This window comes from Python bivittatus, unplaced genomic scaffold (assembly GCF_059951505.1).
Source record: "Python bivittatus isolate LINGU-HERP-01145 unplaced genomic scaffold, Pbiv_v1 ctg000020_np1212, whole genome shotgun sequence".
In the NCBI taxonomy this organism is placed as follows: Eukaryota; Metazoa; Chordata; class Lepidosauria; order Squamata; family Pythonidae; genus Python; species Python bivittatus.
In genome coordinates, this window is record NW_028277030.1 from 18114273 (window position 1) to 18128800 (window position 14528).

The 14528-nt window shown below is 42.0% G+C and overlaps 2 protein-coding genes across 4 annotated transcripts in view; one reads left to right on the plus strand and one right to left on the minus strand.

Moving 5' to 3' along the window:
* LOC103059952 (fibrinogen-like protein 1) overlaps positions 1–1126 on the plus strand; it is a 24746-nt gene extending 23620 nt beyond the window's left edge. The window contains exon 8 of the mRNA XM_007421205.3: positions 400–1126. Coding sequence (XP_007421267.1) covers positions 400–580 — 181 coding nt within the window. The 3' untranslated portion in view covers positions 581–1126. The remainder of the gene's footprint in view (positions 1–399) is intronic.
* Positions 1–13968, minus strand: part of THSD1 (thrombospondin type 1 domain containing 1) — a 15395-nt gene extending 1427 nt beyond the window's left edge. Inside the window, exons 1-5 of one of the 3 annotated variants that reach the window (XR_015795139.1) lie at positions 13561–13968; positions 12179–12319; positions 10000–10950; positions 5856–6023; positions 1904–3960 (exon numbers count right to left, since the gene is read on the minus strand). Coding sequence is in view for 2 of the 3 variants with exons in the window: in XM_015889025.3 (XP_015744511.2) it covers positions 2585–3960; positions 5856–6023; positions 10000–10950; positions 12179–12236 (2553 nt within the window). In the remaining variant the exon portion in view is untranslated. Of the gene's footprint in view, positions 1–1528; positions 3961–5855; positions 6024–9999; positions 10951–12178; positions 12320–13560 lie in introns of those variants that run through there. The other 2 variants (XM_015889025.3, XM_007421207.3) reach the window with 2 other exon arrangements.
* Between the last annotated feature and the right edge of the window lie 560 nt (positions 13969–14528).

The following is a 14528-nucleotide window of genomic DNA, read 5'->3' on the forward strand; positions in this document are numbered from 1 at the left end:
GAAATAGCATGAATTCAAGAAAATGCAGTATCAGGCAGCAAATACAGTATCAGGCAAGTCAAGTGGCAGCATAAAGCAGCTCGTGCAGTTTTATTATAAAGTTATCAGTTTTATGCAACTAGCTAAACTAATTTTTCATATTAAACAAAATATGTATGCACATCTTTCCTGATGTGGTGCCCTCCAGCTATGTTGGAGCACAACTCCCAGAAATCTCTGTTCTGCTCCAGCGCAGTTGGAGGTCATCTGGCTGAATGAGATTTCCAATACCAATCGATTGTAATGTAATATCTGATGATAATTAAGTTTTATATCATTTTATCTAGTTACATGCATCTGGGCCATTCCCTGACCTTTCATTAACATCTTTTTCTAATTTTTTTTCATCATTTCCATAAGATGCCATGCAGCAAATCTCAATGGACTATACTACAAGAAGGGGACATATACCGGTCCCTTTGATAATGGAGTGGTTTGGTCAACGTGGCGAGGCTTGTGGTATTCCCTGAAATATACAGCTATGAAAATCAGGTTCCAGTCCTTTCTGGATGGAGAGAGTGGAAATGGTGAAATCAACTGAGATGTTTACAGGCACATCTGAGAAAGACAAGCAGGCATGCCAAAATTACTGTATATGTGGTCCTTGGCTTAAGATAGCACATTGAAAAAAATCTTACAGAAAGAAGCATTGTCCATGTTAGATTTTGCTTTGGATTTCCAGTCATATTAGTCCTGTATTATACCAGTTGACTAGTAAAAAATGGCTTTTCATTACAGAACCTCCCCTTAAAAATAGACAGGGGAAAAAAAACTCTTTTCTTTGTTGAAGGCACGAAGGACAATCCCGCTTATTATCTACCTTTCCTTTAAAAAAGCATATCCAATTGTTGAATACAGCTTTGCATAAGCTGATACTTTAAAATTTGCTTTCAATATTCATTTTGTTCCCCCTCTTCAAAAAATTAACCACCTTTCAGGGAAATGAAGAGAAAGAAAATGTTGTGAGCCATTGGGAAGAAAGAGCTTTATGGTTCATAAAGAGAGAATGAGATCAGTCTTTGTTTAGAGCAGTGTTGTCCAAACTTGGCCACTTTGAGTGGACTTCAACTCCCAGAATTGCCCAGCCAGCCATGCTGGCTGGGCAATTCTGGGAGTTGAAGTCCACTCATCTTAAAGTGGCCAAGTTTGGACAACACTGGTTTAGAGGGTGGTATGAATCCCACCAGAGACCTTCTAGGAAAGGGAATGGGTTGCTGGCTGCTGCAACACAGCTGAAGGATGTTAGATGGGGAAGGCAGATTTACATGTCATTCCCTTTTTTTTAATTTGTATTTTCATAATTGATGGTTTTCTTAAACTGAAGAAAAGGAGAGAAAAATGAAAAACCTTGACAGCTGCCTAATGAAATAAAAAGCTAGATGGGCATTTTCACAAGAGGTTTTTTAATTATTCTGAATAAACAGCATGTGTTTAAAGCTGTAACTTTTCAACTTACAGTGTTTAAAATCTCATGACTCCATGATGGGTTGAGTGTAGCTTTGGGACAGATGTTCTCTCAGCCTTCTGCTAAAATGTGAACTATTATATTAATTCCTAATGTGTAAGAAATTATCAAGTACATTTACATCATCCATATTTAATGCAATTAAAGCAGCAGCAATTGCAGAAAGATGTAATCCCAATTATAAAAATGTCTTTTCAAATAGCATAAAAATAAACATTAGTTCATTGTCTATATATGTCTAGAACTTGTCTGTTATAAAGTACTAATAACATTTTTTCTTTCACATTATGTATTTTCATTTAGATTTTCTGAAAGAAACACTTTCTATAACTGTTTGCCAGTGGGAGAGACCAAACCCAAACTGCTTAATTTTAAAAAGTTTCTTCAACTGAAACTTACTGAAGGTTGCAAAAGATATGTTTCCTTGTAGGGGAAGTAATCTCTTTTAAGGATGATTCTTCTGAAGCTTTGAAGAATATTGCTTTGCAGTTGAACAAGGGAAGTATGAGAGGATATCTAACAGACTTGGCAAGTTAGTAGCTGGAGTTGCTGTGATGCAAACAGTGGTTAAAGAAGCATCCAGGGCTTGTCCAATAGAAAAGAATAGACCGGCTGTACTCCAACAGTGCCTGTAACCACATTAACCTCTTAACTAATACCAAATGCAGACCTCCGAGCCTGATTTTATAGGCCACTGAATGCCATGGCATCGGGATGTCAGACATTTTCAGTCACTTAGCAGCCGTTTACAAGGAATGCTGAGGGTCACCAATTTAAAATGTATTAAATGCTCCAATGAGAAAGTCCAATACTGTAAACTGTATAAATCAGCATATAGGATTTGGCCTTAAGAGGTCTATTTCTGAGACAGTTTAGAGAGAAACTCTGCACAAGTACATATTTAGTCATTATTTTTGTGTCAGGGTATCATTTACTTTTCCCAAGTACTTGGCCTGCTTCAACGGAATGATAATTAGGCCTCCTTTCCTTCGTAAGGAGATTTCTGTTAAAGTACATTTTGAAAATTCGAGAACTTTTGCAGTTGCTAATGCTGCAGCTTCCCATTTGCCCACAAGAAACTCAGATTACCAAATTTTCAACAGTTAAAGTACTTATTTCACCTTCATTTGACTCAAAATATCCAGGCAGGTCAAACATTTGTTGTTCTGAGTCAATCAGACCAAAGGAAGTATTGTCATAGAAGTGGCATCCAGTATCAGACGGAAAACTTTGGCATTTGCTCTTTCTATATTGTGAAGGACTCAGAGTCTCCCCTTTCTGGTGACCATCCTTGAGAGTTAGGAAAGTAGACTCCTTCCTCCAAGCACCTGTAGGACTTGAAAAATGTCCACTTCTGGTTCTCTTATGTTCTGATTTATCAGCACAAGATATAAGAGATCCTGGTGGTCGATTGTTGACCAGATCTGGTTTCTTCTCTGGAAGTTTCTGTTTGGGAGGAATCTGTCCCCACCAGCTCAATGGCTCTGTGGTTAAAGGAATGCTGTGATACAACTCAAGTTCCACAGTGTTCTGTGCTGTATTTTTAGATTTAAGGCAATGCTGTTTTTCCATAACAGGATTCCACATTTTGGCTCTGCAGTGGTTGAATGAAGTCTGACTTGGTGTAAGGGTGGACATGCTTCTCTTCCGAAATGGTTTTGCTTTTCTAGTTTCATGAAAACTTGCTGTCCTTCTGAACTGTGAATTTCTTTGGTATCCTCTTTCTGTTGACTCTCCTTTGTTATCAAAATATCTGAGATGGCTTCTTCTCATTAAGGAGTGACTGGAGCTCAACACAGAATTGGCCTGCAATGATGTACAATCCATTCTAGAACAGGGCCTGTCCCCTGATAATTTTAGATAATCAGACGGCTGTTCTGGAAATGGAGATTTGATTCTAAACTTACTTGCAGCTGCTGCCTCTTGATTTTCTGTTTTCATTGTGTCCGTGAGAGAGTTCTGAGCAACATGATAAACTTTGGTGGTTTCTGTAAGTCCCTTTTTCTTCATTTCTTTCAATTGCTGCTGGGCAAGACGATAGCTGTAAATGGGAGGAATGATTTTTTGAGCACTGGACTGCAAACTCTCATGAACTAATCCTCCTCCATCTTCTGGGACAAAATGAAGGCTTCTCCTGAAATTCAAGGGTATGTCAGAAGGTTCTCCTGGGGAAAAACAAGAGGCTTCTCCCTCTGAAAAGCTCTCTTGTTGATGTCTGTCTGGACAGATATCCTCTTCATCAGAGTTCTTTCGGAAGCCAGATGAATGAGTCGAGTCACAGTTAATTGGACTGCTACACTTTGGGGTTCTGCAAAGCTTTCTCCATAAGGTTATCAAGATCGTTGCAAAGATTATAGATAAGCACAATGATATCCCAGTGACAGTTATTAAGTTATTGGCAGCTCTCTCTCCTCCCATTTCAGGAGGAAGTGTTGTGAGGAGGGCAGCTGTAGTGACTGAAACAAAGAGTAAATACACCAGATAATGTGTGATTTATAAGTGCCAATCAAACCAACGAATTAAAAAGCTTACTACTTCTCGCTCTGTGGCCTTAAAGCCCTTTTTCACTATTTCAACACTGGCTTCCTGCTATCACTGCATGCCAGAACTTCACTAGTTGAAATGCTGTATTTTAACAGACTGATTTCTGATGCTTGGATATGTGTAGCCTTGTAGTCACTGCTTATTACTCAGACTTGGTATTGGAGCTGGTCCAAAACAACATTGGAGCCTTTTTTTCCTCTTTCATAACTAAAATTTATTGCACAACTAAAACACCTGTACAAATGTGTGATATTTGTGCAGAAGTAACAGCCCCATTTGAACAACTTGATGGCTATTCTGGCTATTCAGGGAACAAGGCGCTTATTGTAAAAATCTACTTTACTGGGACGTTTTGGAGGTGCTCTTCATGTTTGTGATTTTGTGAAACATGTTTGGGATATATAAATGAAGATTGTTTAAAAGAAATATGCTAAAACATGTATTGCCATCTCAACTAGGTCAGGTATTTGGGCCCACAGAATGCTCTGTTGACCAGTAAAGTGCTATCCTGCCAGATGAAATGTATAAACTATTCATGACATGTGTTACAGATTATTTTTTTAGATTTATATCCTGCCTTTCATTCAGGAGTTCAAGGCAGTATACATAGCAGTCTTTCCTCCCATTTTTCACTACAAAGACCACCCTGATTACAGACTGCAAACAAAAGAGGTCAAAGAAAGACACAGTTCTGCACAATGTATGCAGCTGGTGACTTCCATATATAAATGCACATTTAGAAATATTAGAACAGAAATACAATACTTCTCTCGATAGTGGGAGGTGTGACTGGGCAGCCAGTGTGCTTGCTAAAAATTTGTTCTCCAGCCCAAGTGTTACTTGTGGATCAAGGCCACTGCTGTCCCTTCTTAAAGTTGTACAAACTCTAAGCAGGCATGAGCTAGAGAGCCCTTTCAGTAGATGACACCATCCAACAGAGAAATGTCCTCTCTAAAGTAGGACAATCTTTTTGAGGCAGAGATTGGATCAACCTCAGTCTTTTAGCTTGGCATGCCTTCATGCTGCCTTTTTGATATCTGCTGAAAAACAGTCTCTTATGGACTGGCATCACCAGGATAAATTCTCCACAGATTCACTAAAAGACCAATGAGAACTACAGTTATTTAAGGCCAAGTGGTGAAACATGATGAATGAATGCAAGAAATGAAAATGCCATCTACTAAATCTCAAGGGGAAGCTACAAAACTATTTGTGGCTGAGGGGGCCTGGCTCGTTTTGGGCGGTGGACAGCAATTCCAAATCAGGTTTATCCTGGGTTTCTTAGGAACTCTGTTACCTGGAGGCAAGGTTAAAAACTGTTAAAGACCATGATGATCTCAATATTTGCACAGCTGTCACTCAAGAATAATTAAATGACAGCAATTGGTCAATAAGTCTGGCTGCTGTATGACTATGATTTTCAATATGTAAGTAATGTATGACAGCCTTTCCCAACCTGATGTTCTCCAGATGTGCCACTTGTAAAATTTTCAATGCATGTATTTATGTTATATCACATACTCACTGGGCTTTAGGTGGCTTTACAGGGAAGTACCTTGGGAAATGCCAGTTCGTGTTATTCCAGAATGAAACCTCCACGCACTTTAGTACATTCATGTGTACCAAATATTATCAGACACAGCTCTATACTGTATACTTGGGTTTCCTTCTTTCCTTCTTTTCTGCCCTAGACTTCCATGCTGACTGTTGTCCCCAGACAATATATACCGGGACAGACAGATCTCTTAAACACATACAAAAACAATGCAAAGTTGTACAGTGTTTTTGGAACATCAAGCATACATACTGGGGCATTCCTCCAAAGAACACAGAGAGGTTTCCTGTTGCCTCCCCAGGCAGCCTTGCATCGTCTGGATTGGGAAAGGTGTGAGGCATTCCCGATAACGCTCACGAATGCCACCTCCACAAGTGGCACTACACGAACTCCAGGCCTGCCAAATGCTCCAGGATCCTCCTACAAGTACATAAAATTACATTACTGTAGGGAGACATTTTCTTAAAGATACCAGCCATCCTGCTGAAAAAGCAAGACAGATTAATTTACTACCTTCTAGTGAGTATTTGGATTGAAATTCCTTGTGGGAAGCAAACTATCCCCCCAAACAAGATAGACTATTAGTGGCTTCAGTGGTCAGTGGAGCAGACAAAAGACCTTAGAAATTCACCAGACTCCAAATGGCAGCAGGAGACCTGAGGATATATGAATGTACAGCAAGGAAATGTGGCTGAAGCGGATGGCCCTTCTGGAAAATGCATTTTTGTAGCAAGCTGGCTTTTCCACCAGCCAGGAAATAACCCAAGGTTGCTTAGCAGGAAGCAGCATCGATCTGCATCTGCCTTTGTATATACCCATCACACTCCTTTTAGGGTAAGCAACATTATGCAAAAAGCAACAAGAAAATGAATAATAATAAGTCACACAAATAGAAGGCAAAAGATAAAAAATTAGAGCTAAATCAAGTTTCTGTCCTATTTGCCATGCCGCTCCATACCTTTCTATCCTTGCAAACCATATTTGCTTCCATCTTATCTGTACACTTTGTATATTGATTTTTGTTCTTTAGGCAGCACTTCTGCCCTCACCGAACATGCACACATGCTTGGGAGATAAAAAGTGTTACCAACTGGGTGTTAGGAGTTACATTTTAAATCTGAAAACAGGAAGCCAAAAACACTCTTAGCTACAGCATCAGGTGGCCTAATTCTACAAGCAAGTCTTCTGCCATCTTCAGTGCCCGCTTGTCTCTGGATGGCTTTCAACAGTCGTCACAGGTGAAACCAATGTGTGGAAAGACTAACCTGGGGAAAAAGTCTCCACTTTGGGGTGATAAACACTACAATTTATTTTTCCAGACTGACACCTCGTTCCTAATAGGTGATATGTCATGTGTGCTGAAGCATTAAGTGACTGTCACTGAGGGACAATGATGGAGGAACCATGTGCAGTGATGGAGCAAACCACCTTTGCTATGCAGACGGTGCCAGATTCAGTCCCTTAGCATCTCCAGTTAAGAAGTGTAAGAGACACTCCATGTAAGAAGTGATAAGAGAGACTCTAGAGAATGGTTGCTTATCAAAGTAAGCAATCCTGGGCAGCTGGTCCAATAAGTAGTTTGACGTTATATAAATTTCTAAATTCCACATTGTGAGCACTTAATGTTGACCGAATATCATATGGGAAATTGTGCTGCTCAAAGTCTGTTCAAACATAGTACTTCTCAATTACAACAATTTCTCATTAAGCAGATACCTGTAATATGCTAGTTCTGGCCTCCAGATAACCCCACTATAAACAGAAAAAATAACTGAATGCCTGGTGAAAAGAACAGACCTACCTGGATTCAGGTTCAAATTCATGTAAATAATTTGGATTGTACCAAGATGTATAAGAATCCAAGATGGGAGCAAATGAGGCTGGGCTCGTAATTTCATCTACTAACCTCCAAAACATACAGAGCAGGAAAGACACTTCAAAGAAGGGGGGGGGGAAATTTGCAGCCTGTTAGATTCCAACCCCTATTACTCCCAACTACTTTGGTCAGAAATTGTAAGCCGGATACTACTGGGCTACAAGTTTCCCAGCCTTCCTCTAAAAGATCCCATACCAACAATCCAAGAAATGAAGAGTAGCAATGAGCCCCATCTTCTAGGACTGCTTGGAACAAGTGGAACACTTGAGTCAACTTTCAGAAACCCCAGTTTGGCAGTTGCATAATTTCTTCAGATTAGAAACCACATTGGTTACCATGTTGGAAGAACCTGGTCAGCAAATACCCCCTATATCAAGAGTCAAGAATGCTGTCAGGGGCCTTTCCTCCCTGTTGGGTCAGAACTGTGTGCCCGTGGCAGATTGGGCTATTTCCTTTCTCCTTCTCTCCTTCCTGGCCAACGGGCTGCTAGGATGGGAGAAATCACTCTCGCAAGTGATTCGAAATAGTTGGTTGGGAAGGGTTTACAACCCGGCCACCTCAAAAGAGGGGCAGCTATGCCAATATATTGATCATGATGGTTTGTGAGACGTATCTTGTTCATGGCATAGTTTTTCCCCACTTGTACACTTAATTCTCATTTGTCTGTACAACAGGTAAGAGCAGAACACGGGTGGGTGATGGAGCCAGGGAGAAAATGCAGCTCTACTGGAATTACCAGAGGGTTTATGCTGGCAGTCCTGGTTCTATGCCTTTAGTAACAGTTCCATGCAGAGAAATTAAGTAGGTGATTCATTTCCTGGCATAGAAGTGCGTTTAACTTTTGTATGCTGGGCTGCTGAGAGGAAAAGGAGCAGAACTAGTAAGAGAAAGCTGGCAACTAGAGACCGCCGTCTTAGAACTTTTAATGAATCAGACATTTTACTCCAGAAAGGATACCGGTATGATTTCCAGTGACCTCTGCTTGAAGCCCTTCTCTCACAGAGAAAGCTGAAGGCTGGGTAACAAAGCAGCTACATAATCAACTGCCAGAATTATTTCTTGACCAAGCATCACGCACCAGCAGTGGTGAAGCGCCTGATGCCCTCCCCTCCTGAAAAGGAATTTCTAATAATGCCAAGCAGCAGCCACACCCTTCCAGCTGGAACCCATTCAAGTATAGCTTGAGGAGTCAGTCCAAATTACCCCAAACACCCCAATTGTACTGGTGGGCAATGGAAACGAAAACATACGGTCCTATGTAAGAGTTTGGTTGTAGAGCCCTAGCATAGAGTGCCATCATACACATATATCATCCTGCCATAACCTGGGACCTTGCAGATATGTTAGACTGTGGATCTTGACAGCTGTAAACCCAACACATCTGCAAGACACCATGTGTGATCTATCATCTCTACAGCAATCTTCTTATTAAGGATCATCTGTTTAATATGTGAAGAGATTCAAAATGGCTCTTAGTTCATTTCTCCCCAAGACCATGTGAGGCTCTGCTGAGAAAAAAGACATGCTTTGCACACAGTCACACAGCAATCAGGATCATCGAATGTCTTTGGACATTTGCTACCATTAATTGCAAAAGAGAGAGGTACTTTCCCAGTCAGTGCAGCAAACAGTCTGAATCTCACCAGAGCAACTTGGCATGTTCTTGTAAGTGTGCTGATAACTCCTTTTTTTCCTAGCTAATGTTTTCGCCATGAAGCCTTATAGAAAAATCAAAGTGGCTTACCGTGGCTTGCCCAAGGCAACCTAGAAAATTCTGTGACTAATCTAGATCTGAAGCCAACGCTCGCACATTCAAATTCTGCATTTCTGTATTATTTAAATTTACTTGACTTGCCTCATCATCATATATGTCTTCTAAAATGGGGAATAATTTTTTTAAAAATGGAGATAAAACAGGAGAAGATGCATGAGTTGGAGTGAAGCAGGGGACACAGATTAGATGGGTATCCGGACTGGGTTGGAAAAATCTGGATGGCAGATGGCAGGAAAGGGAGACAGATAAAACTTGCTCTTTGCAGCCATCTTGTGACCTTGTGGATTTCTGCAGCTCACATCTGGCACCCCTTCTTTAGAAGCCATAGAAAACATTCTACAAGGCAATTTCTTTCTTTTTAAATAAGAAAGGCAAGATTTCAATGGCATAGTCCAGCCTCGTCTACAGTGCAGAACTGCATACATAGGAGAGGTTTTATGTAGGATATTTATTTATCTATCTGTTTTAAACATGCATAAGCTATTCATTCCTTTAATAGATATAGGAACATAGAATACAGTCCTTTCCCCTTCTCCTCTCGTCCATCTAACAAACTGCCAATGCAAAAATTTTACCATATTTAGCAGGAATCCTATCCTGTGTGTGCAGCTCAGCACTGGTGCAGACTTATCTGCAGAAGGTGATAGATTACGCCTATGTATTATACTCTAGTTTCCAGAAGGAATATGCATCCAAGAAGAAATCCTTCAGTTTGAAATGAGACATTTTGGAAAAGTAATACAAACCAACATTCCTTTGGATTAGCACACATTCTTTTGTCCATGGTGGGGAATTCACTTGGCTGGAAGGGCTAAATTCAAAACAGTATTTATTTGTGCCACTGTCGAACAACGTGCAACTGAATTCTATCTGGTGGTCCTCTGGATTCAAGATGCTTTCATATAGTTTTGACACCATTTGTCCCAAAGGGTGATGCTTAAACACGGCAATGCGCCCAGCAGAAGATGTGCATGGAGGAGAAATGACAGAAGCCACAACCGAAGACTCACATAACACTTCTTCTGCCATAACTAGTTTGTATCCAAATTTGTGCACAAGATCTATAGGTCCTGATGAAGCAATGATTGAATCTGTCTCTGCTGATTTCAGGAATGCAGCAACGTATGCCTCTGGGCCGACCACATGGCAGTCCAACTTCGCCCACTGTGACCCCAAGAGAGAAAGGCTTTTCCTTGTTCTCAGGCCCAGTGTCTCATTCGAGATCAATGTCCCTAGTTCGTATAAGCTGCTGGTTAGTACTACTTCCAAAGAAATCATTGTTTTATTTAGCGGACATAAGTATTCATTAGTAAACAGCCCAAGTTGAAGGGAATTCCCATGTCCTTCTGAAGTCCTCCTCAAATCAAAGTTAAATATAGGCCACTTCACACTGAGTAGAAGACTTTCTCCATTCCATTGAGGATTAAGCCCTCTGATATTTTCAGAATCCAGTTTGAACCAGTAACTTCCAGCACTCTTAAAATAAGAACACTCAAAAACAACTGCACCTTGATGCTGATCTTCTGGAAGTTGCTTTTTGACAACAATTTGGTTGGTGCTGGCCTCCATGAGTAAAACAGAAGTGTTTTTCAGTGTGTCATTACCATCATAATAATTCTGAAAGCCAACAGATACTGTAGTATTGCTTAAAGCTATATGAGTCTGTTGCTCCAAGAGAAGTTTGATTGCTCCGAGAACTGGAAAGAAGGAATTTGACAGTGTAATTAATCAGCAGAGAGCATGAAGAAGAAGTAGAATTTAGATGCTTTTCTGGAAATTTAATATAACCAAGTATAGAAGCCCACTTAATGCATGAAGTGTGTTACTGAATACAATTCCCAACATCCCTGAAAACCATACTCAATGGGAAGGGGTGCTAGAGTTGTGGCTCCAAAGATTGCTGCTACTTACCCCAATCTACACAAGACATGACTCTCAAACTATTATCTGCTTTAATTTCCAATCCCAATTTAATGTAATCCCAATTTAATGTAATTCAATACCAATGCTCATATGTAGAATAGATGAAAGATTCAAAAAGCCCAATTTTGTTTTTCAAAATAGTAATTCTATCCAAAGTGTGTACATATGCACAATTGCTGAGTTATACAACAATTCAGCTGCAGTAATCAATTTGCACTTATAATGTGCTTAGTCCATATAGTTCTCTCATCCTCCGCTCTTAACCACAAATGAGAAACCCCCACCATCTCCACTCCTCCCTCCTAAATCTTCTCTCTCCTACCATTCTTACGAACAATAATGTTAAAGCTGCTATATCATACAATGTAAAAGAGAGCCACTAAATTGGCCAAACCTATCTCCACTACTTTTGAGTGCCTCTCCCCAACTGGATTTCAATTTGTTAAGAAAGAACATCTTATTGTTTACTAGAAAGTTAAAAATTTAAAAACATTAACTAGCTAAAATAGAAGCTGACAGCTAAAACTTTAACTAGTTCTCTTGACATTTACCCAAGAAAAAAAAAACCCACTTACACACTATTTTGTGTATACCATGGTAAGAGACTTTATCTTCTGCTTGGTGTAATTCAAGCCAATGATGTTGTTAAATCTAAAATTCATTAAGAAATGTGATTTTGGGTCCATGACATTGTCTGCTTCCCCCCACCCAAAACCACCACTGGGGGAGGGTCCTTTTCACAGAAAATCACCCTTCATATATGGAGAGCAAAGAAAACAGAGAGGACAACAGGCTAGTCTGCTTGTCCCAGTTTTCCTCCAGGTGTATAGAGTTTATAGGCAAGGAGAATAACTGAAGTGTCTTCAAGTCACCTACTGAACCTCTTCCAACTTGGTGCTTTCTGCTATATTATATCATCCCAAGGACTGATGGGATTTGCCAACCCATCCATCTGGATATGACATTTCAAAATGACAAGAGCTAATTTTACCATATACTCACCATAGTCACAGAGCACAACTAGCAGTAGGTTTGGAAAAATGTTCAACCTCTGTTTCATCCTGATTTGGTGATCTCCCAACTCCTTTTATTCTTCATGTCCTATTCCAGTTCCAAAATAAACTTCAGCTCTTACACAATTTTCTGAAATTGAAAGCCATGGGAAAAAAATCAGAAGGTCATGCCTATTAGGTCTGGGAGGGCTCAGGACCTGCAGCGCTAATTCTCAGACTTTCCAGGGTGCCGCCTTCCCTTGAAGATGTATTTTCAATACAATGCCCATCATCTTCTTCCAGCAAAGTCTGTGGTCCCAGTGGTTGGAGCGACAGACTCCACCATGTAGCTATCGTTGGGACTTTTATGCAAATAAGAAACTAGGAACTACAAAGAAGACCTCTGGAGCCAGACATCTGAAACGGCTGATTCTCTATACTTGATTCAGTGGTGCAAAAGCTAACTAAATGGATTCAGGATCTCAGCAACTATATACCTCAATATACAGCCTGGGCTACTACAAATTGTGTTGCCATAGCATGGCAAACAGCATCCTAAAAGGTGCCTTGGAACCATAAGCAATCCAAAATGCTCTTAAACAACGTCATTGCTTTAGAATAGAAATACACCTGCGGATAAGTGGTTTCTGCATCCCATGAGAAGTCCGACCGTCCACAAACAATTCATGCTTCTAGCAGGCTGGATCTTACCAGTATATTTAACCAAAGGTTCTGCGTCAGTGCAAAATTGCTACACATATGCTTTCCCCACAGATACCATGAAAGGACCGGCATGCACAGTGCAATTCCCTTTCAGAACAGAAAGCTGAGCTAGGCCCTTTAACATACTTCTCAGCAGTGGCAATAACTTACTACCCTCTGCATTTATGACAGCTAGGATGTGAACAACCCTTTAAAGTTATTTTCACTCTTTACCGTCAGTTTATTTTCCCAGTGCAGACTTGCTCCAGTCTTGACTCTTTTTAGTGTTTTCTGCAATTGCCTATGGGTCTGGATTTCAGTTATGTACTTTATTAGTTTCCAGTGGAATTATTGGGCAGCTCAGAAACTCAGTCCAAAAGAGAAGGGAAAAAAAAAGGTGGGGAGAGTATTAGAGCAATCAATGAAATGCTAAGTGAGAAATCCAGAAATCATGTTGGAACAAGATATAAAGAGTTCATTTTTAACCGCACACGACCAGATTTTACTGAACTGTTCAATCTACAAAACCACAGCGCAGACATGGATCGGTGCATAGAAGAATCACAAACTTTAAAAAAAATCGTATTCCCAAAGCAATCCATCTAATGGGGGGGGCGCGGGGGGGAACTCCACCGTCCTTGGAATATGTACCGCATTTCCCTTCTTCACCGATCGTAACTCAGTGCCTACCTACTGATTCAAAGCGCGCTGGGCAGCGTGTGAGAATCCAACATCTGCGGGAAACGAGGCGTAACAGGCGGAGCGCGAGGAAGACCGCAGGAGACAGCCGAGCGCGCTGAGGTCCAAACTTTCCTCGAAGGGGATGTTTCCTGTCTGCTCGGGGAAGGAGCTCGTCCTCCGCAGCAGGGCGTCAGGTGAAGAAGTTCAGGAGCAAAAGCCGCGGGGGCGCCAAGAGCTGGCCTCGCCGCCGACCTCTCGCCCGTTTCTCCCCGCGTTGGGGGCTCATGTCTGGAGCGGGAGCTCCGCGAAGACTTCTCCTCCTGGCTACCGGAGGAGGCGCGCCTGAACTGCCGCTGCCGCTGCCTCCCAGACGCGGCCGCCCCTGCCTCTGCCGCTCTTGGAACTGGGAGAGATGCGCCTCTGGCCTCGGGCGTGGCGCAAAGAAAGAGACGGGAAGCGGACAGGCAGGCTGACTGGCCCGCCCCGCTGGAAAGCGCTGGCGCAGCCGCCGAGCCCAGCCGGGTCGGGGAAGAAGCGCGCCCTGCCGCCTCCCACCGCGCCCTTCCGCGTGGGAGGGCCGCCCCCCTGCCCGGCTCAAAACTGCACTGCGGGACCAGCTGTGAGGCGGGCCAGGACCTTCCACGAGCCAGCGGGACGCGTGTTGCAGCGCGCGTGCGATGGTGCCAGCCCAGCCCACGAAGTTTGTCCGTGGTTAAGCGTGTCGTCGTGCGAACCGAGAAAATTGGGTTCACCGCCGCACTCCCAGCGAAATGAGATAATCCCTGCAGTGGCTGCGTTCGTACAAGTCCCCTGAAAATCTGCGCGTGCCTCCCTGCGGGAAGGAGAGCGCGCTGGGAGGGCCCGGAGGTCCTGGGCGCTGCAGGCAAAATGCACTGAGACAGGTGGAAGATTGGCGGGGAGGGCGGAGAAGAGATTCTTTGTGGGTTTCCTTTCCCCGGGAGTTTTCAGGGATTTTT